Here is a 24,210-nt window from a genome sequence, read left to right on the forward strand (position 1 = left end):
GTTTAATAAATATAACTATTTGATTGTCTTAATTATCATATCACCGGGGACATGACCTTAGATAGAAAATAGTGGAGATTGCGGATTAGGGTAGAAGGCTAGTAGGGATAGAATGCAGTTTTATCTTGTGACGGTTTAAGATTGGTCGTAGGCTTAGGTGGGCCAGTATAGACTTATAGTTGTCTTGTTATTGCCTATTGATCATCACATTATTTTGCTATTGTTATTGTTCTTGCCTTGTACAATTTGCATCACTTTTCATTTTTTGTCATTATGATATATATATATATATATATATATATATATATATATATATATATATATTGTTATTCAAAGGTATTTTAGACCTTTTTCCAAATTTAATTTAGCTCAAATTGGATTGCACTTTTTTAAATCTAGAAACCTAAGAATTGAATGCACACCTCTACAAATTACTCTAGTTTTTAACTTTTCCACAGATGTATTCCTTTTTACCACAGTAAAAATAACCGTTGGCGCCAAATGAAGATTGTGCATATCTTCACCCCGCGCGCGCGAAATGAAATATAGCGAAACACAAGCAATTCAACATTCCCGCCATCTCTTCCTCCTCTTCTTCTTCCCTTAAACCCTCCAAGATGCGACCCGAATTCTCCATTTCCTCTTCATCTCCCAAACCCGAAATCGAAAATGGATCTTTACGACATCGCCCGAAAGCTTGGCCTCTCTGAGACCAAACATCTCGTCCGCAAAGCCGCCGAGCTCCGTCGACTCGCCGATGTACAATTCGATTCCTCCGTCATTGGCGTCGTAAGTAACGATACGATGGATTGATTGTTGGGAATTGAGATTTGTTTGATTTGAATTGGATGGAGTTGAATTTTGTTTGATTTTTTATATTTTTTTTGTAGGGAGAGATATGCAAGGCTATAATTTGCTTAGAGATTGCTGCTTCTAGGTACAATTTCTGTTCTCTTCTCCAACTGTTTGATTGAATTCTGTTCCAAGATGAGTTAGTGGCTTAAGTGTAACCAGAATCAATCAATCAATCATGGGTATTCCAAATTTGTTGGGGATTGGTTATATGAATTTTGGGATTGGTTATATGAATCCTCTTTCATTTTTGGGTCGATAAAAAATTGGAGGTACGCAGGGTCAGATTATCAAATGGGTTGATTTGGATGTCAATTTGTAGTACTGATGAGTCAAACAACTGGGTTATATATATTTTGTTATATTTGATATCTATTTCCTTTAAATATTAGGAGTAAATAATTTGTTTATAGGGCAAATGGAGAAAAACAGCCTCTTGTGGTTGTGTCCTTCACCGGATTGGCACATAGCGGAAGCTTTAGTGCATTGAGTTTTTTTTTTATGTAGGCCAAATCACAGGTCAACTTATAGTTTTACATCAAAATAAAAGAATGTATACTCCTATTAGAAATGATCAAGACAATTATTTGAAGTAATGATGCTGCTGTAAGATGTGGGCTATGAACAACATTTGTCTATGATTTGTAATATGTTCTGGTGATAAATGTAGGATGGACATGGTGTTTGATCGTCAGGCAGCGATAAAATTGAGTGGGATGTCTGAGAAGGCTTACAACAGATCATTCACTTCAATGCAGAATGGAATTGGAGTAAAGTGAGTTCTTAAGCTTTTGTTTCACTTTTATGAATCTGTACATGCATTTTGGAGCCAAATGATGTTTTCTTATATGTTGGATTCTTGTTGATGAGTAAAATTCTTCTACTTTGCAGAAACAAGCTTGATATTAGAGAATTGGCAATTCAGTTTGGGTGTATCAGGCTCATTCCCTTTGTTCAAAAAGGTCTATCATTGTAAGTTTGATCATCTCCTTTGAACTCATGGTCTTACATATTTTTTTTGTTTTGATTGTCCTGCCTATGATGTTTGTTTGATCTAATGTTTGGGAGCCTAATTGGACACAAAAAGCTGCTTTAGTATTGCTTTATATGGGATTTGGTTTGGCATGTTTGGGACCTATCAGTGTTGTTCTTTCTGAATTTCAGCATGCTAGAGTTTCTAGTTTTGATGGGGTTATATAAACGGTTAGAGAGTTCTTAATTAGGTTTTAAAGATTCCAATTCCTTTCCAGATACAAAGACCGGTTTCGTACATCCTTGCCACCTTCTAGAAGGGCAAGTGCTGATTTCAGTCGACCTGTGTTCACTGCTGCTGCATTTTATCTGTGCGCGAAAAGGCATAAGGTATGTTCGGTCTACTCTTCAAGCATTGGTAGTCCTGCACTAGTTGTAGCAACATGATAGTTTGAATGAACTGCCTCATAGTTTTCTTCATCCGTATTTGCAGCTCAAGGTTGATAAAATGAAGTTAATTGAACTTTGTGGCACATCAGAACCTGAATTCGCTAGTGTAAGGCCTCATGCTCCTTTGATTCCTTGATTCTTTTCATTGTCTTTTATCATCAAATCATTTACTCACTTAAGCTATCAGTTTGATGTACTATGGTTCTAATAATTTTATGTGGATTGAAATGATACAGGTTTCTACCTCAATGAATGATCTTTGTTTTGATGTTTTTGGTACATCAAAGGAGAAAAAAGATCCCAAGACAGTGAAGGGGAACCGAGGTAACACCTACTGACTGATTAATTACGTTCCTCAATTCATTACAAGCAAAATGTTGTTCAGCGCTTTTCAATACACATACGATGATACGTTAACATAGTGATTTGCATATGCAGAGCTGCTATGTTGTTCCGTGCTTTTCAATACACATGATGATACTTTAACATAGTGATTTGCTTATGCAGAGCTGCTAGATGCATTACCTGAAAAAAGGAGGGTTGAAGACGGTGGCTATTCATCCGAGGAGGATAATGTAAGTGAGAAGCTCTCTTGATGTTTTCTACTAGTTAATGATGCCAGAACACTAATTAACATAAATAAGGAACATAAAAGCTCTCAACTCAGATGTAAACACCTGTCTGTGCATATGTTATGAATAGATACGGTAGGAAATAACCCTACAACTGTTGAGAACATATGGTAAGCCACATTGATGCTTATCCCCTAGATTCGAAATGATGAATTTGACTGGTTACTGGCTTATCCTTAAAGTAAAGCATCATTGAATGGAAGTAATAGTCTTTGCAAGTCTTTGTGTTGTAGTTATATACTCAATTAAAGTTCTTACAAGTTACATCTCAGTTTGTGGTTGTTTCTTGCTGATTTTTGGAACCTTTCATTTTCCAGTCATCAGCTTACAAGAAACGCAAACGTATGGACGAACAGGCTTATGAGGAATGGAAATCTACTGTTCTTGCAACAAAAAATCAAAGTGGCCAAAAAGGTAAATAAATGAATACTTCATCCATAACCAAGAGTTCTTAGAACAATTAGTAGTTACATTAGCTTGAGTGCTGATGGGAATTGTCTGTTTATTCTTGTAGCTCCTAAACAAACCAAACAAGCCCGACTGGACTTCATGATGAAAGTTCCTGAAACTAAAGTTCAAGCTACATAATTCTCAATTGTCCTTTTCAATTAGACAAATTTTAGTTGATTTTTTCAAACAGTGGAGAACATGATCTGGAAGAAACTTCCTTTTGGTTTCTTAATACCATAGTTTACCTTTAAAAAAAAATAAGAGATAGTGGTAACTGGTAAGCCGTCCATTTGGATTAATCTTCTATTTAACAGCAAAGTTTCTCTGTACATATATAGATTATTCTTATTGAATTATCATAGCACATGCTTATGATAGCTTAATTATTGTGTATGTTGTGAACCTAATCTTCTACGATATTTAACTCATTTATCTTATTATAGATTTATAGTCTATGTTACACAATAACGAGCATGTGTGTCCCTATCCTAAATTAGTCACCTATCTTTTAGTCTTGATTAAATGATAAGAAAGAAAATGATGTTTCTACAATTGGAGGCCTCTTGTTTTTGAAGAGTAAATAGAAAAGGATGCTTCCGCAATTGATATCAACATCTAGAAGAGTAAAATTGCACAACGCAACATCAATTTTAACGTTTAAAGTTGGAATTTTCTTTTCTTTTATGACTTTGACTAATTCATGTTGAAGCCATGCCGTCTGGGAAAATAATTGTCTTTTTTTGTTTAGAATATATTTACAATTGTTTAGAATATTTAAATATCTAATAAACAATAACAACATACTCAAGTGAAATTTTACAAATAGGGTTTGAAAATAGTAGAATGTACATATATTTTATCACTATCTTATGAAGATAAATAAATTATTTTTGAAACACTTTCAACTCAATTGTTGAAATACCACTAAAGAGAAGTAAAAATCAGGATATAACATAGTCAATCTCTAATCAAATCGTTTGCCAAAATCAATCTCAAGGCATTTTACTACATTTTCTCAAACTTAGGGTTTGTTTGGGAAGCCAAGCCACTTGTAATTTGAATTGGTGTAATTATTATGCTAGTAATTACTAGCATAGTAATTATACAGTCTAGTAATTACGATGATCTGTTGGTTTGCTATAGTGTTATTTCAGTATAATCACAACTATTCTGTTTGGTTGCATAACTATAATTATAAGGTTATATTAAATTTTAAAAATAAAGTTAATTTTCTAAATTTAAAGTTTATATTAGACAAATAAGGATCTTTATAAATGATATTAAATTAAATATTAATTAATAAACATATGTTCTTAACTAATATTATTAAAAAATAATTTATTTATATTTTTTAAATTAGTATATTTAAAATAATTTAATCAAATAAACTAAAAGTATAAGATTTTTATGAACATCATGAAATGTATGTTTGACAAAAATGTTAATATTATAAATATAATGTCATAAAATTATTGAAATATTTGACAAAAGAATGATATATCAAGTTTAACTAAAAAATAAATATTTTGCAATGTGAAATATCAAGTCAATAGTACTAAAATAAATGAAACCGAAAATATGACATAAATTCTAAATTCAAAACAAAAAATTTAACATAATGCTCTTATATTAAATTTTAATACAACGTACATAAATATGATTTTAAAAATTAGAATACTAACAAAATTATTTTTTAAAAATAAATAGAATAAGAAATAAATAAATAAATAATATGAAAAATTGCATAGAATGAAAAAGTAAAGGTTGAGAATGAGAATGAAATGAAATATAAATAAAAAATAAATATTTTAAAAATATTAGAATAATAAAAATATTTTTTAAAAAATAGTAGAAATAAAAAATAAATAAAAATAAAAAAAATATAAATATGAATAAAAGAAGAATTTTAAAAGACTTCATGTAATTACACCGATTCCTTATCCTCCCTTGAAACTTGAAGAGTGTAATTATTTATCTTCAATTACACCAATTCCTCTCTTACCAAATAATTACTACCAAACATATCAAAGAGTGTAATTACACCAAATTCTAATTACATTGTGGCTTTCCAAACATGCTCTTAGTGTTTGACTCAAGTTTTCAAATATTTTTGGCAAATAATTTTTGGATGTAGTTTTGATAAAGTTTCACCATGCGTTTGATTATAAATTTGCCCATGAATATTTGACTGTTTCATAAAATATTATTTTGTATTTGTAAGTTTTAAAAATTATTAAAAATACCCATAAGTTTGTGTTATCATTCTATAATAAACGTGTTTCGTTAAAAAAAACTCTTATAATATAATTGATAACAATCTACAACAACAAAATACAATATGAGCAAGAACAATACATTAATAGAATTAAAAACAAATTGTTCGTTTTTTCCCAATCTTGTCACTCAAATTATTTTTTTACGGAAGATGTAATAACAAACTATCCTTTTATAAAAAAAATTCACAATCTATGAACAATCTCTTCTCGACAATAAATAATGAGTGTTTTTATAAAATATAAAAGTTTGGGATAATTTTTAAATTTTTAAAACTTTCCAAGTTCTCAAGTTCTAATTTTTTCTAGAACTTGAAAACTTGGATATTTGCAAATATATTTTTAAGTAATGACAAATCATATGGTGAAATATTAGTTTTCAAAATATTTTCAAGTTTTTTCTCAAAAACTATTTGAGGTCAAACATTGAGCGGAAAATGTCATGAAAAATATTTTTCTATGTTTTGTAAATGTTTTTTGAGTTGCATGCTTCGTAACAAGTAAATATAGACTGAGGGAGTAATTCTTAATTGCATGCTCCATAAATAATTATTAAACTTTTATTGTCAATAATATTATACTTATAATTAAAGAAAAAATTATCAAATTACATACCTTATATTCTTATATTTTCAATTATTTTCTATTATTTGTAAAAATTTCAAAAATCTCTCTTCTGATACATAGAAATGATGCTGATACATCGCGATTTGATACACAAGTCCTTTTCATGATACAACGCTAGTTGATTAACGATGTATCATGAAAAAGACTTATGTATCAAATCGCGATGTATCAACACTATTCATATGTATTAGAAATCTGGAAAAAATAGGAAATTTAGATAATTATCAAAAAAATTGAAATAAATTGTAATTGAGTTTTTTTAGAAATTTAAATAAAATACCCAATAATTAAATTCCTTATATTATCCATAATAAAATGCAATATGAAATTAGTTTTTTTTATCATAAGGAAAAGCTTATGGGATAATGTATAAAGAGCAGGTGGGTAAGAATATTGTTGGCGGGTCATTGTAATTTAGGAAGGAGGAATACATTGAGCCTAAAAGTCCAAAGTCAAATTCGGATGACTTCAATTTAACAAAAGTATAAGATTCTTAAGCCACGATGAACCCACACCCAAAAAAGAAAAGAAAAGACAAATACTTTCTTATTAAATTATTTGCAGTATTTCTTTTAAAATTTATTAATTAGAGAAATTTTCATTATTTTACTTTTATTTAGAGATGATTATTATTATACCCAAAAAATTTATTTATTATTAGATACTACATTACTTTCATACCCCTTGCTTTTAACTATCCTGCGCATTTGATACTATGAGAGTATATCATTTACTATGATGGTTACAAATAGTTTCGCTGAAACATTGTCTCTTCCTTCTTGATACCATCAGATTATGTATACTCTGATGGTATCAAGAAAAAATTGCTTCATACTCATTGATGCTGACCTCAGCATAACGTCATGACGTCATATTCAGTGATGCTGATGTCAGCATGATTAAAAGGAAAAAAGTGGGGTAAGAGATAAATAGTTCAGATCATGAGTCTATTAAGAGTAAATATTTTGGATTGGGTGCAATTTAGATAAATAATTTCACAATTGATCTATTTTGTGTAGTTTTCCCTTTTATTTATATCTTAATATATAATTTTTTAAATTAAATATTTATTTATTTATTTATGTGTTAGTACCATATAATTAAATTGTTTGCAATTTTTAAGCAAAAATAAGAAAAGAATAATTTTGTTTAAATTTCTACAATAACAAATAATTTGAAATAATTATTTTTAAAACTCAATATAAATTCTTTTATTTTTTCTTTCCCTCGTTCCCCTTTCATCAATTATGGACTTATGGTAAGTAAGAACTTCACGAAGAAACACTTGCAGTGTTTGTCTTCTTTATATTCATATTCTTTCTAATTTTTTATGAAATTGGATGACAAATATAATCCTTCTTCTTGGTATATAAAATTATTAAATTAAACGGCAACTGATTATACACATATATAACAATATCTCACTATAACAATCATGAAGTTTACAAACATTGTCACTATAGAGTTTGATCCCAAATTTCTAAATATTCTTCGCAAGTTATATTTGGGTGGAGTTTCTGGCGAAGTTTCATCATGTGTTTGGTCACAAATTTTTCTAAGACTATTTGGTTGTTCCAAAAATATTATTTTGTATTCGTAAATTCTAAAAATTATTAAAAATACTCACAAGTTTGTGTTATCATTTTATAATAAAGATGTTCCGTTAAAAATATAACATAATTGATAATAATCAACAACAACAAAATAACAATATGGACAAAAGCAATACATTAATCGAATAAAAAACAAATTATTCTTTTTTTTTTTCAATTTTGTTACTTAAACTATTTTTTTTCCGGAGGAGGTAATATCAAACTATTCTTTAATAAAATCTACCACATTTTAAGAACAATATCTTCCCTATAAGCTTTTATTTTTATTAATAGATAGATATGTTATTTAATGGTGTTGGTTGACCACGTTAATGAAGTAAGTTGGTGGATAAATATTAGCTGAAATTAATAAATAATGAGTGTTTTTATTTTTATTAATAGATAGAAAGGGAGCTTTGGAGTAATTGGTAAAGTTGCTGTAAATGCAAGGTAAGACTGCGTACAATAGATCCTTGTAGTCAAACCCTTCCCCGAATCCTGCGTATAGCGGAAGCTTTAGTGCACCGAATTACCCTTTTATAAAAATTTAGGGTAATTTTTAAATTTTTAAAACTTTTCAAATATTAGAACTTGGGAACTTGTGTTGTGATGTTTGCCAAATTTACTAGCCAAGTAATAACAAATTAATTATCAAACACTAATTCCAATTTTTTTATTTTTTTTTCTCAAATACTATTTGTGGCCGAACATACCTAAAATTTGACCAGAATAATTTTTAATTTAATGATTGTCTTAATTTGTGCTTAATATATATCGTAAAGTTATAAATTATAGACTTAGTTAAAACACGGAATAAAGTAAGTTTTTCACCGCTGAAAAGTCGTCGGCCTAATATTCCTCTTCTCTTTTTTTAAAATAATTAATTTGATAATAACAACGACAAAGAAAACATTATAAATAAATAAAATTAATTTGATGATCTTTATTATAGGAGTATCAAGTTTTGCAAAACAATAATATCCTCTCTGAGAACTTGATTATTTTTGCTAAATATTTTCTGCTTTTTTTTTGCTGTTTGGAATTCCTTCCAATTCCGTTTGGAAGAGAATTTCAATCAACCCATCTATCCTACTGTTCTCTTTCTCTACAAACCCTAGTTTCAATTTTATACAAAGTTTGAATATTTTTCAGAGTTTCAAAGAAATCTCAGTTTTTCTTTTCTTGGGTATTTATTTATTTTCCTTTTAAGGGTACTTTGAAAAAGATAGTGATTTTCTTTTCCTTTCAAGGGTAATTTTAAAAACAAAAGTTACTAAAAGGTTCAACTTTGGTTTCTTTTCTGGTTTTTTTCAATTAAGGGTAATTTCAAGAAGATATAAAGGAAGGGTCTTGGTATTCTTTTTGTAGTTTTGAGATGGTGGGTAGTGTGAATATTGATCAACAGGGGAAGGGAGGATATGTGTCAGATGAAGTGTTGGGAACATTTTTACCAATTGTTGTGTATTGGGTATATTCAGGATTGTATTTAATGCTTGGGAATATGGATAATTATAGGTTGCATTCTAAGAAAGATGAGGATGAGAAGAATTTGGTGTCAAAAAAAGAGGTTGTTAAAGGTGTTCTTCTCCAACAGATCGTTCAGGCTGCTGTTGCCACCGTTCTCTTCGCGGTTAGTTGCTTTGATCATCTCTAGTTACTGCAAAGTTTTGATTTTTTAATTTGTTTTGGAACTTATTATGCATCATGATGAATTGGATTCATATAGTTTACTATTGGGGCTTAGATTAGATGGTATTGATTTATTGTTATGCATATGCTTGTTTGGTCTTCTTTTTATGCATCATAATGATATTTATATGGTTAACTATTGAGGCTTAGTTGATATGAATCATAATGATACAGAGGATTTGTATGGTTAATTATTGAAGCTTAGTTGCATATGCTTGTTTGGTCTTGTTTTGATTGGAATGAAATGTTTATATCTGGCTTTTCTTTTTCCTTTGGAGGTTATTGCTGTTTAGATGTTTCTGCGATGCGTTCATTACCTTTATCACTACACCTCTCGGAAAATTCTCATAGATGCCTTAACATTCTTGTGTAGTTGTTTTTGCTTTAAGATTTAGATATTATTTGATTTGTGAATATATGATTTTGTCAATGGTATATGCAGCCCATAATTGGACGTTGTGTATTACAACGTGGGGTGAGTCATGGAAAGGGGAATATTTGGATGCCATGGTGGTGTAATAATAGTTCTTTGTCTGAATTGGCATTGCTAGGCAAATATTGTTGGATTTTAAATAAGAATATCCAATATTTTTTAGGCTGATTTCAAACATTTTGAATTATTTTCATTGACTTGAGGGAGGAGCTTTTTTATGCTTGTCTACGTGTGTGATCCTAGAATTTCCTGATATATGGATGGTAAAATTGTTCTACCTTAGTCATTAACATTTTTTAATAGTTATTTATATACATTTTTGGTGAATGAGTCATTTATCAGAGTAACTATGATACAATGCTTCATTTGGATGTTAATCCATAGCTTACTTGTTTTACTTATCATTTAGATGAATTCCTTGATGCACAGAATAAACAAATTCAAATGAAGGAAAAGAGCAAGACGTATGATTTCTTCAATCACAAAGTGTGCAAATTTCTTTTTTCCTGGTGTGACAAGCCTCAAGGCTACTTCTGTAGAGTGTTTTATATCTATATATTGGAATTTGCTTTATGAAGTGTCTCTTAATCTCTTGAACCTAAAAAAGTGATAGTAGATCGTTATCTGAACAGAAATTTCATCTTTTAACTTTATATGAAATATTTTTGATAAGGAAGTTTATATGAAATGCTGAAGCTTGCAGGTTTGATTTTCTTTGAATGATAGGGAAATAGGAGTTCTGTAAAAATCAGATGCAATCATTTGAGCCTTAGTTTTGATTTGTTTGATTTTATAAAGAAAGGTCAACTTTGAAGTTCTTCTAGGAAAATAGGTTGCAAAAGCGGCTCAATCGGCACTGTGTTGATCTTAGCTGTTAATGCTGATATTGTGGATGAGACTACTAGACGTCTCATATAGAAACTGTCAACATGGAAATTGAGACTATCAACAACAACAACAACCCAGTGAAATCCCACAACGTGGGGTCTGGGGAGGGTAAAGTGTACTACGCAGACCTTACTCCTACCACGGTAGGATGGTTGTTTCCTAGAGACCCTCGGCTCAATAAAATTTAGACTATCCTAAGAATAAAATTTTATTGGCTTATCTGCCTTTACTAAAGAAAAAGGGGGATCATTGCTCCTCTTTTCCATTTCTTGTCTACCTTCTTCTTGGTGTTCGTCTGTCTTGCAAAGTTAGTTGACGGCAGCTGTAATAGTTGAGAATTGGAGGCCTAACTTTGACCTCCTAATAAAGCTTTTTTTTTTTCGTGCTACTTCACATATGTTTAATTTTGGAAAGACCAAAGTAAGTTGTGAGATGATCTTTTCAACCTCAATATGTGAGCGTGGATATATTGAGGGATAGATTCGTTTCTTTAACCTGCAAAGAAGAGATATAAAAAGGAAACAATGTGGTCTTGTCTTTCCTTTGGCTTGCATTGATATATGTGTAGGTTGTAGCCTAATTTGCAAAGTTAGTTTCAACCACTTCTTTAAACTAATTTGCAAAGTATAGCCTAACTCATATCTACCCCCTTAAAAACTCTACTTTAAGCTTATTTTATTTGTTGGCTCTTCTCTTTGTGGATGGTCATGTGGTGATTAATTGGGTCTCTTGAGTCCTGACCTTAACTAATGCACTGCTTTGTTTCCTTTCACTTTGGTAAGTTGGCTTGTGATTTTGGGAGCCACGAATTAGCACTTGCCTTTTCATTTATGATAGCAAAAGTGTAAGCTTTTCTGACACCAAGAGGAAAACAGATAAGTTTAGTTAGGCGAGGGCTAGCTTATACTGAACACAATTAATCTCTGATCAATGAACTGAAAGTTGTCCACCTTTTGTATGTTCTGATAAGTAACCTAAGTATATATCATGGGGAGTCACACTTTTCATACTTGTTTTGTGTACTTTTAGTATCTTGTTCCAATCATGAACCCGATTCTCATATTCTTGTTCCACATCATGTCAATTTTTATGTTTGTATTTTGACTAATTCTTTTTTTAGTTCATATTTTGAGTAAGTCTTGGTATCTGATAGTCTATTAATATGGAGCAGGTCACAGGAAATGATGGTGAATCCGATGGGGATCAACACGCTTCCATCTTTGTTCTTGGCAGACAGTTATTTGTTGCTATGTTGATGTTAGATACTTGGCAATATTTTATGCATCGGTACATGCACCAAAACAAGTTCTTGTACAAACATATCCATGCTCAACATCATCGGCTAATTGTTCCGTATGCATTTGGAGCTTTGTACAACCACCCTTTGGAGGGTCTGATTCTTGACACAATCGGTGGGGCTCTAGCTTTCCTCGTCTCTGGCATGTCACCACGTACCTCCATCTTCTTTTTCTCATTTGCTACGATCAAGACGGTTGATGATCATTGCGGACTATGGTTGCCCGGAAATCTCTTCCATATCTTCTTTAAAAACAACTCCGCTTACCATGATATCCATCACCAGCTTTATGGGACCAAGTTTAACTATTCACAGCCTTTCTTTGTGACGTGGGATAGGATACTTGGTACTTACATGCCATATGAACTTGAGAGGAGACCAGAAGGAGGTTTTGAAGCTAAGCCTGTTAAAGATTGCAAGGAACATTGACAATACTGTTAGTACATGTTTGTCATAGAGTATGTACCACTGCAATTTTTGCCTCCTTCAAATGCTTAGTTATTCATTTAATTTGTATAGAGTTTATAGTTAAAGGGTTCTGCATATATTGTTGTATAGCTGGTGTTGGTTTCGAGGTTTGAGAAAGGAATAGGGTCGAATAATAGTTTCCTTTTTAAACTGTCTCAGATCTGATATCTGGTATATTCAACTGCAGGCAGAGATAAAAATTTCCTGAAAAGTATTGTGTGCCTTGAATTCGCTAGCTCCAAAGCATATGGACATGTATTGTGACTCTCTCATTGTTCTGTTTTTGTGTTGTTCATGATCTTGTCGAAATGATCTTGGAGTAACTGGTAAAGTTGCTGCCATGTGACCAGGAGGTCACGGGTTCAAGCCTTGGAAACAGCCTCTGGCAGAAATGCAAGGTAAGGCTGCGACCCTGCGCATAGCGGGAGCTTAAGTGCACCGGGCTGCCCTTTTTTTTTTATGATCTTGTCGAGCTCACCTCGACAATTTTCCTGAGTACCTGTTTCTTCCAACCAACAGAGATAGCAGGTAGCTCTGCTTAGCGGAACATAGACCGGAAGAAATCTCTTAATATTTTTTTGGCTTTGTTTTTTTCTCCCACTTCATTGATTGACTGCTATGCCACACCCTCAGGTGCTAACATTCTCATTTCTCTAATATATAGTTAGGGCTCTGATTTGGTCTAGTGGGAGCGATATATTGTTGGTCAAAATCTTGATTTCATGCCCTAGACTCTGTTGGAACTTGGATAGGATGGGATCTGCTTACCACAATCTAGGAGACGATGTTCCAAGAGCGTATCAAAATCCCGGGCTTTGGCCCCTGTCCACGCTGGTCCACGCCCTAAGTCGATCGGTGGGCTGACTCATCACTGTATCGGGGCTCATCGCCGGCCCCCATCCACTTTCCTTTCGATAATTTCAAGCACTCTTTGACTCTCTTTTCAAAATTCTTTTCATCTTTCCCTCGCGGTACTTGTTCGCTGTCGGTCTCTCGCCCTTATTTAGCCTTGGTCGGAATTCACCGCCCGATTTAGGTTGCATTTCCAAACAATCCGACTCGTAGACAATGCTTCGTGGTGCGACAAGCTCCCGACAATTTCAAGCACTCTTTGACTCTCTTTTCAAAGTCCTTTTCATATTTCCTTCGCGGTACTTGTTCGCTATCAGTCTCTTGCTTGTATATAGCCTTGGACGAATTCACTGCCCGATTTGGACTGCATTCTCAAATAACCCGACTCGTAGACAATGCCTCGTGATGCAACAGGGTCCGAACACAAATAGACGATCCGACAAAGTTACGATCTCTCTTTTTGTTGTAAATTTTTTAGCTTGAGGAATACACAATTTAGTTTTAAGACCACAACACAACCAACACCATACACAGTGTAATCCCACAGGTGGAATCTGAGTAGGGTAGAGTGTATGTAAATCGAGAGACTGTTTCCAAAATATTCTTGGCTCAAGTAAGACATATCAAAATAGTTCAAAATGCAAAAGTAAATCAAACATAACAAATAATAAAGATTTTAGTTTATGACCAATAAATAATTAAAACTAGTTTTTTCTTTTTATATAGATATTTACTTTGTTTGAGAAATGCCTTAAAAGTGTCCATTTACCATCCAACAAAAATCACAGTTAAAAAAGGATAAAAACCTTAGGTCCTAGCTTAAGTAACTAGTTCCTCAACCTTGCTTTGAAATTCATCAACAAAACCATTAACTTTGCAGATGTAGTCATTAGTTAGAGGTGATAAATGGGCGTTTTGAGTTGAATTTGAACAAATTACAATGGATTGAATTAATAAATCAGCAGATTATTGATCATCCAAACTTTACTTTGGTCATAACCCAACTCGCCCCAACTTGACCCTACATTTATTTTCTCACTACCATCCTCCCCTAGCTCTTTTGCTGGTCCTACAGTTAATTGCAGTAAGAAAAAGGACAAAGGACTATAACACATTTGTGTTGACAAGTTGGGACTAAAACCTTGCCATTTTCTGGAAATCCATCATGGTTGAGTTCACCATGTCATTCTCAGTTTCTCCACAATTAATTGAACTTCATCAGCATCCACATCTCCGACCACAGTAAGTGTCTTCTCCTTGTGATCCCATGAAATTGCTTCTATCCCTTTCATATCAAAAAGACAAAAAAGATGAGTCAATTTATTTGGTGTACTAAAAAAAAGGAAAGAAAGAAAAAATAATCAGTACCTGGAAGTACAACTATTCTTTTTATCATCTTATGTTTATCTTTTTCCTGTGGTATACGGATTTTCACCACCATTTTCTGCAAGAAAACCCAAATGTAAAACGAGGCCACGAGGGTTAAAGATAACACAGTGAAAACAGTTGATAAAATTTAAAGCCGTTATTTCTAATTCATCAAAATCGTGCAGAATAAAGCTTTTCTCAGTAGTGTACCTTGATGATGACGAGCTTGAAATTAATATTTTGATTATCTTCGACTTGTGTTTCTTGTATTTTCTGGGCAGACTTAACAACAGACTTGTTGCTGATGTCTACCTCAAGGTACTTGAGAGAAAGGATGTCCATGAAACAAGAAGGGATCTCCATAAGATCTCCACAGCCACGCAAAACCAATTGTTCAAGGTTAGGAAAGGCATCATCAGCTACAATCCATTTTATCAAGGACAAACATTCTAGTTTCAAGATTTTGAGTTGAGGGAACTTGCCATTGCTCACTTTCCATTCCTTATGATCACCAAATTCAACATGGTACAGTTTGAGTACCTCAAGGTGCTTGAGATGATCAGCAGTTTCTGATAAGTACTGAGAATCCAGGAAAAAGCGAGATAGTTTCAGGTATTTGAGATTTGGTGCAGAGATGCAAAAGGGGATGGTTTTAAAGAATTTTGATCGATAAAGCTTTAGTAGTTCAAGCCGTATTGGAAAATTCAACACATGGTACTGATGGGGGTATTTTAAGTACTCGACTTCACATATCAGTTTTCGAAGATTAGGTGTTTTTCTCAGCATCAATTCTGCATCCTCAACACGAAAGAAATATGGAGTGGAAAGGGTTTCCAAATCATAAAGTTTTGCAGAGTTCTCGAGTAATGCTTCTTCATTTTCTGGGCTGAAGTAAGGAATATGCAGATGTCTCAATTTAACCATATCCCAAACTGTACTAGGTAGTAATAACTTGTTATGTCTCACAGGCTTTAATATAAGAGTTTCAAGGTTCAAAAGATTGGATATGCTTGAAGGAATTGAATTCTGATCAATGTGTGCAGAGAAATACCTCAAGTAAAAGAGCTCAGTTGGAATAAAATCAATAACAACCTGGTGCTCCAAATCCAATACTTTTAGAAACTTGAAATTTGAAAAAATGTGTGAAATTGCAAAAGCATGTGAGGATAAGGGACGATTGGAAAGGTGTGGAACATAATTCTTGAGAAGTAGAGACTCAACAAGTGAGGAAGAGGCACTCCATTCTACAATATTATCCATTTCAGTGAAGGCCAAGTGAGCATGCTGCTTGTGAGAGTAAACACAGGAAGAAAGTTTGGTAATTTGATCCCTGTGAATATATCAATAAGCAAAATTATGTCATTAATTTTCAAATATAACTTGAAATACTTGATTGATTGAAAGTACCATTTTACTGATCATATTACCGTTTTATCCATAGTAGAAAATTCTCCTCAGCTGCTCTTTCCTTGCAGAAGTCGAGTATCACATCATGAATGCGACATGCTTTGACCTTTCCATCTGAATTGGCCCTCTGAGTAACCATTACTAGATTTCTTCCAATAAGATTCTCCAAGTAACCTTCTGCTATATCCTCCAAGCTCCTGCCTTCACAACTTTTTATAAATGCTTCTGATATCCATAACCTTATTAACCTTGAAATATCAATCACTCTATCCTCTAAAAATGCTCCAAAATAAAGGAAGCAAGGCTTAAGATGACAGGGTAAAAAATGATAACTTTTGTCTACAATGGCCCTCGTGTCATTGTGAATGCGGGGACCCAAATTGTTGGCCACTTGTTCCCAACATTCTACTTCCTTTTCCATCTCTGCCAGAATACCAGCCACCAAAACAATTGAAAGAGGGAGTTGTCCACACATTTTTGCTATTCTTTGCCCAACATCTATTAGGAGAGGGGAGCAGCTTTCTTCACCAAACACTTTCTTTTCAAGCAACTTCCAACTTTCATCTTCTTCAAACATACGAAGATGAAGGGGATCACTATGAACACTAGCATATTTGGCAACTTCATGATGTCTTGTTGTTAGAATGATTCTGCTTCTGTTATTGGCATCTGGAAAACAATGTCTTAAATCATCCCAAGCACTATTTTCCCACACGTCATCAACAAGGATAAGGTACCTTCGGGGCAATAAAGTTTTGCGAAGCCTATCAGCTAATTCATTGGCATGAAGTTCTCTACGCTCAGAATCCTCACCAATAGCATCACATAGCAAGGCCAATAACAAGTCCTTATATGAATATACTTGGGACACACAACATTGTGCACAAATATCAAATTGAGAGACAACTGACCTGTCAGAATAGAGTCTGTTGGCCAAAGTCGTCTTACCTATACCTGGCATGCCGTGAATTGAAATGACATCTTGCCCTTTGGTTCCATTCAGTAGTCGATTTCTTAAATTTTCTATGATATCCTCAAACCCCACAATTTCTTCATTCATAATTGGAGTCCTTGCCAATTGTGATGACGTACGAGCAATGACAGTCTTCATTGTATCCTCAACTGTGTTCTTTTCCTGAATCTTTGCTTTGATACAAGTAATCTCCTCTATTATATCCAGGAGCCAACGCTCGAGGCACCAATGAGGAATGTCTTTGTTTATACAAGCATTAACTACATAGTCCACCTCATATGCTTTCCTAATTATCTGTGTAGCACAATCTTCATTCTGTGTCTTGAGCTTGTTGTGTGGCACTTCTACGACAACCTTCAGGAAAGGTTGCAAGCTCTCAAATTCCGTTTGAATTACTTCAAGTTGATTCTTGAGGAAAGCGAGTGAATCTGAATAACGGCCTTGGAAATCCTTCAGGTTTTTCAATAGAAAATCGACATAGCCTAGTCCATGAACCCTTGGCAAGTTAGATTGAAATGCCTTTTGCATGACAAGGTAGACCATCGCCTTGATAGGCTCAATGTTTCTCGGAAGTTCAAAACCAAATGCCCGGTTGATATCCTCCAATGTTGTGTCTTCCGTCTGCCCCTTGATATCATATAATGAGTAAATAAGAAGTCCGGCATCAACAATAACAGAATCCATATCTTGAAGATGAAATTCCAGATCTAGTACTGGCAGATGAATGAGACCATCTCTTAGAAGGCAGAGCATCTCCTGAAGGTTGGCCATTTGATCACTCAAACCAACCATCAGATTGTGTGTCGGAGTCTCCACAATGCCACTCTCAGCTGCATGCTTATTTTGAGCTTGTGGTATGGTGAACTTGAAAGCTTGCAGGACATCAATATAAATGATGTTGCAGATGCCTGGTTGAATGGACTTAATCTTCATTTCCATGAAATCAGAAAGCAAACGACTTTCTTCACTTGGAGCCAAGTCTTGATTTCGGTTGCCATAGATTGGCAAATGCAACCACACAACCATTGCGATGTGGCTAGTCTCAATTAAAGCGTGAGTATAAAAAGTAGTATGTTGGTATTGAGGCTCTATACATTTGTTTGAAACAAAGCAAACAAAAAATCTCAATAACTTCAACTCCTTTAACACTCGTTCAATTTGTTCCTTGGGTCCTGGAACAAAAAGCAACGAACATGGATCATTGATCTTCACTAGAACATTGAGATTCCCCACAACAGCATCAATGAATTCCATCACAAATTTGGGACTATAAATATTAATATCATCATCCACCTTGTTGGCTGCAAGTGGAGTTTTTGGTAAGGAGTATTTAGCTCTGAATTCTTGCTTAGTCTTCCAAATTACCTCCATCCAATATGCAAATCCATCATCTGAACCAGCATCTGGTAAGGCAGCACACAGCTTCTTGAAAATTACCTTCTTCCAGTATGCAAATGCATTATTTGAACCAGCATTCCTCCGTACTGTAGCACACAGCCTCTTGCAAATTTCTAGCATTTTCTGTGAGATATCTAGCATACCACATTCACTTGCAAAAGCGAAGCTCTGCAAATGGAGAAAACAATCAAGGAATTTTAACTCCCATACAAAGAAATGTATTTGATCCCTTCTAATATTCGAGTATCTTTTGTCTCCCAGAGTGCTAATGAAGCGATCTTTAAGATCAGACAATTCATTGTTGAAATACATCCTTGTGACAGAAGAATTAAACTGTTGGGGAAAAAGTTTCAGAAAAAGCGATCTCAACTACGCGTAAGATATTTACAAGGAGTTGGGCAAGTTCGTGCGGTGAAGAAGAGGATGAAATCGAAAAAAATCATGAAAATGGAGGAACATGCAGAGAAGATAACTATGTGAATGAAAATTGAGAAATTTGAGGAAGAAGATACTGTGTATTGTAGTGAAAAGCTAGGTGTTGATGGTTCGGTTTGGGTCGGTTATTGATTAAAATCATAATCAAACCAATTTAATCGATTATTAAATGTCTAAAATCATAACCAAACCAAGTAAAATAATAACCACGGGTTTGGTTATTATCGGTTTGGTTCGTTTTGATTCGGTTATTCGGTTTATGACTAGCCGAGATAATTCAAATATTCTCTCTCTACATTCTTCAAATTCTTATGAAACTCTTTTTTCTTCACTACCCACAGAGGTTCAAAACAGAAAATGAAACAATTTAAACATTCAAAAAAAAAAAAAAAACAACTTAAAATCAATTTAAAATTTGAAAAACTCTTTACAAACCTTCTCAAAATTTGACAATCTTATACTTGGGGTTGAGGAGTTGAGGTTGCTCTTGAGCCTTCACTGTTAGTCTATGACTGTGAGTCTGTGACTTTGTGAAAAACCAACGTGAAATGAACAAAAATGTAAAAGGAAAACAGATACTATGGTTTTAAAGTTTTAACTTTTACTTTATGTTGCTACCTACTGCTCAAGTGCTTAGTGCTTATTAGAAATTTAGGATTTAGAATTTAGGATTTAGAATTGGGCTTGAGAGTTGGGCTAATGGGCTTGAATTGTTGGACTTGGACCGTTGTTTAGTGTTTATTAGAATTTATAATTGAGCTTGAGAGTTGAGTTTGGATTGTTGGGCCTTAAAAATAATTATATTAATATTAAATTAATAATTAAAACGTATAAAATATCTTTAATTATTTATGAAAAACTAATATTATAAATATAAATAATTATAAATTTTAAGTATATAATTATCGGTTTGGTTCGGTTATTTATTTGGTTATTTTTTTCTATAACCATAACCAAACCAAATATTATCGGTTATTCAAATTTAAAACCAAACCAAATCAAACCAAATTGAACGTCGGTTTTTTTATTCGGTTTGGTTAAATTTTCGGTTTGGTTTTGGTTTTAATCAAAACTGTGAACAGCCCTAGTGAGAAGTTTAATTTGAGGGGTGAGGGGGATTTTTTTTTAATTGGTCAAGATTATTTAATTTTTTTAATTTTTAATTTTTTCTCTTTAAAATAAAATGGCATGATCTAATTGGACCTTTAATTTATGTGGACACGTTTGATCAATATGTGTGTAAGGTCAGTGAAAAAAGAGTCAAAGACATATCAAAAAAATGACATAAAATATTTAAAATGGATAAATATTAATTAAGATATCTAAATAAAAATTAATATAAATTTTAGAATATCAGATTATTCCTGAAAAACAAAGTCAAGCAAGGCTGGCACACTAAGATAAAGTGCCAAAGAATATTCAAAAGTATTCAAGACAGGCACACAAAGATAAAGTGCCAAAGAATTAATTTCTTTTTTAATCCTAATAAACAAATACAAATTCATTAAAATTAAGAACGATGTAAAAGTTATCAAAGAAAAATATGATTATATTAATTGGGTACAACTTCATCAAGATAAAGAAGGAAGTTTAATGCATGGTCTTGGAAGATTCATCAAGAGAGATAGTTGAATTAGTTTAGTAAAGCAAAAGTTTGAATGATTTACAAATATATATATATATATAAGTGTTGTGAATTAAATTGGCAAAACAACAAATAGAAAATAAAGAGGAGAACGAAGAGGAAGCAGTGTATGTAATTTAATTTTTCTCTTTGCTGTATTACGAAATGAATTGCCAGAAGAGGCAATTTACAAAGTGAAGAAGGCAAGTTGTGAGCAACTTGTTTAGTGGGCAATCCACTTTCATAAGGTGGACAATCCTCCTTCATAATACTCCTCCTTGAATGTCTACGTGTAAAAAAAAATAATTACAAGAAATAATATACATAGTAATTCTCAACTTCCATAGATGTTGTGCCTCGTTAAAAAAAATTACTAGGAAAAATTTAGTGGAAAAAAGAGTACACATATCTGATAATACGCATTGATTGCTGCCTCATTAAAAGCCTTACCATGAAAACCCAATGGGACAAAACCTTAGTTAAGGAAAAAAGAGTGCAGCGCGTATTTTACTCCCCCTGATGAAAACTTCATTTGATATTTTGGAGACGACGCATTCCAACCTTATATCTTAGTTTCTCAAAAGTTGATGTTGGTAATGCCTTTGTGAATAAATCTGCAAGATTATCACTTGAACGAACTTATTGTACATCAATATCACAATTCTTCTGTAGATCATGTGTAAAAAATAATTTTGGTGAAATATGTTTCGTTCTGTCTCCTTTTATGAAGCCACCCTTTAATTGAGCTATGTACGCGACATTGTCTTCGATTATAATTGTGGATACTTTAACATCATTTTCCATACCACATCTTTCTTTGATGAACTGTATCATTGATCTCAACCACACACATTTTCTACTTGCTTCATGAATTGCTATTATTTCAGCATGATTTGAAGAAGTAGCAACAATTGACTGTTTTGTAGATCGCCATGATATGGCAGTTCCTCCGTGTGTAAATAAATAGCCTGTCTGAGATCGAGCTTTATGTGGGTTTGATAAATAACTTGCATCTGCATAACCAATAAGGTCTACGCAACCTTTGTTAGTATAAAACAATCCCATATCAATAGTACCCTTCAGGTATCGCAAAATATGTTTGATATCGTTCTAATGTCTCCGCATTGCGGATGAACTATACCTTGCCAGCAAATTAACAAAAAATGTTATATCAGGTCTGGTTGCGTTTAGTAAGATACATAAGTGCACCAATAGCACTGAGATATAGTACTCCAGGACCAAGAAGTTCTTCATTCTCTTCTAGAGGTCGAAATAAATCTTTTTCCACTTCAAGTAATCGAACAACCATTTGAGTACTTAATAGATGTTCTTTGTCCATGTAAAATCGTCTTAAGATTTTCTCAGTGTAGGCAGATTGGTAAACAAAAACCCCGTCTGCTGAATGTTCAATTTGCAGACCCAGACAAAGTTTTGTCTTTCTAAAGTCTTTCATCTCAAATTCTTTCTTTAGATATTCAATCGCCTTTTGGACCTCTTCAGGGGTTCTAAAGAGATTTATGTCATCAATATAAACGGCGAGTATAACAACTCTGATTTCGTTTTCTTAATAAAAACACATGAACAAATGACATCATTTATATAACCTTCATTTATCAATTACTCAGTAAGGCGATTATACCACATACGCCCTGATTGTTTCAGACCATATAATGATTTTTGCAATTTGATTGAGTATATCTCTCGAGACTTAGTACATGCTTCAGGCAATTTTAATCTTTTTGGGATTTTCATGTAAATTTCATTATCAAGTAAACCATAAAGATAAGCTGTAACTATATCCATTAGATGTATTTCAAGATTTTATGTACAACTAAATTGATGAGATATCGAAAGTATTTCATCCATAACAGGTGAATATGTTTCTTCATAGTTGACTCCGGGTCTTTGAGAGAATCCTTGTGCAACAAAGCATGCCTTGTATCTTACAATTTCATTTCTCTTATTTCATTTTCGCACAAAAACTCATTTATTGCTAACTGATTTTACACCTTCAGGGGTTTGGACTACAGGTCCAAAAATCTCACGTTTAGCAAGTGAGTCTAATTTTGATTGAATTGCGTTTTGCCATTCTGGCCAATCACATCTACGCCGACATACTTCAGTGAATTTAGGCTCAAGACTTTCACTATCTTGCATGAGGTTAAGAGCAATATTATATGCAAAAACATTATCAATTATGATTTTCGATCGATCTAAATTTATCTCATCACTGGTAGAACTTATTGAAAGTTCTTCATTCACTTGAGTCTCGATTTCATTGATTTCTTCAGAAATATCGGGATTACTCAAATCTTGACCTTTTTCAAGAGGTTATTTTGTAGTATCATCTTTATTATTTTTCACGCTTCTCTTTCTAGGATTTTTATCCTTTGAACCCAGTGGTCTAACACGCTTTTGACGTATTTGGGATTCAGAAGCTATGATACTTGTAGATGATCATTTTGGGATATCAATCCGGATAGGTACATTCACTGCATGGATATATGACTTAGTTATTCGTTTCAAATTAATAAATGCATCTGGCAGTTGATTTGTTATTCTCTGTAAGTGGATGATCTTCTGGACCTCCTGCTCACATGTGCGGGTGCGTGGATCAAAATGAGATAGTGGTGAAAATTTTTACTCAATTTCTTGTTCAGGTTCCTTTTTCTCTCCCCCTAATGGCGGAAAAATTATTTCATCAAACCAAAAATCTGCAAATCGAGTAGTGAATAAGTCACTAGTCAACGGTTCAAGATATCGAATTATGGAGGGTGAGTCAAACCCAACATATATGCCCAACCTTCGTTGATGGCCCATCTTTGTAATTTGTGGTTGTGCTATAGACACGTATATCGCACAACCATAAAATCTTAAATGGGCTATATTTGGCTCATTATCAGATACTAATTGTGATGGAGAGTATTTATTATAATGTGTCGGTCTAAGACGTACAAGTGTGCTGCATGTAAGATAGCATGACCCCAAACAGTAATCAACAATTTTGTTTTCATTAGTAGGGTCTTGCTATCAATTGTAGGCACTGTTGACATCCAATTTTGACCTACCTATAATTACTTTTCGAATCACTATCTTAATAAATAGACTTTTTAAAAATTATTTCCTTATTAATAAATAAAAAATATATATTTGGTTTTACCCAATGAACCGTATATTTTGACGTTTTATTTCTACTATATTTTGTTGTCGTTATTAATATTATTATTATTATTATTATTATTATTATTATTATTATTATCATTATTACTACTCCCATCTTTATTATTGTTATTCCTAATTAGAAAATTAAAGTAACAAGCTTCGTATGTACAAATATTTTTACGTGCCATTTAGTATATATTATATATGTGTGTATTTTCTTTATATTAAAAATATATATATATATATTTCTTAACTAAGTTTATGCTATAGTTTTACTTGTTCATATTAATACGTACATATTACATATTTATTTTTATATGTTTTGTATACACGTGCATATAAAAGGTCATTACTTAGTTAAGTTTATT

General features: G+C 32.9%; 3 protein-coding genes across 3 annotated transcripts; 2 read left to right on the forward strand and 1 right to left on the reverse strand.

The window, feature by feature from the left end:
* Nucleotides 1-528: 528 nt before the first annotated feature.
* LOC129875013 (origin of replication complex subunit 6) lies at nt 529-3,739 on the forward strand. The gene is made up of 10 exons (XM_055950444.1): nt 529-789; nt 891-937; nt 1,523-1,627; nt 1,744-1,824; nt 2,103-2,214; nt 2,318-2,380; nt 2,511-2,598; nt 2,782-2,849; nt 3,224-3,320; nt 3,421-3,739. Exons 1-10 carry the CDS (start codon nt 670-672, stop codon nt 3,492-3,494), a joined length of 855 nt encoding a protein of 284 aa, XP_055806419.1. The 5' UTR covers nt 529-669; the 3' UTR covers nt 3,495-3,739.
* Nucleotides 3,740-8,797: 5,058 nt separating this feature from the next.
* Nucleotides 8,798-12,901, forward strand: LOC129880180 (sphinganine C4-monooxygenase 1-like). The gene is made up of 2 exons (XM_055954110.1): nt 8,798-9,478; nt 12,030-12,901. The coding sequence occupies exons 1-2, from the start codon at nt 9,224-9,226 to the stop codon at nt 12,582-12,584; spliced, it is 810 nt and encodes a 269-aa protein (XP_055810085.1). The 5' UTR covers nt 8,798-9,223; the 3' UTR covers nt 12,585-12,901.
* A 1,436-nt stretch (nt 12,902-14,337) lies between these two features.
* On the reverse strand, nt 14,338-19,151 carry LOC129880179 (putative late blight resistance protein homolog R1B-17). The gene is made up of 4 exons (XM_055954109.1): nt 16,271-19,151; nt 15,054-16,173; nt 14,844-14,919; nt 14,338-14,760 (listed from the first exon to the last, which is right to left on the reverse strand). Exons 1-4 carry the CDS (start codon nt 18,931-18,933, stop codon nt 14,651-14,653), a joined length of 3,969 nt encoding a protein of 1,322 aa, XP_055810084.1. The 5' UTR covers nt 18,934-19,151; the 3' UTR covers nt 14,338-14,650.
* Between the last annotated feature and the right edge of the window lie 5,059 nt (nt 19,152-24,210).

This window comes from Solanum dulcamara, chromosome 2 (assembly GCF_947179165.1).
Source record: "Solanum dulcamara chromosome 2, daSolDulc1.2, whole genome shotgun sequence".
In the NCBI taxonomy this organism is placed as follows: domain Eukaryota; kingdom Viridiplantae; phylum Streptophyta; class Magnoliopsida; order Solanales; family Solanaceae; genus Solanum; species Solanum dulcamara.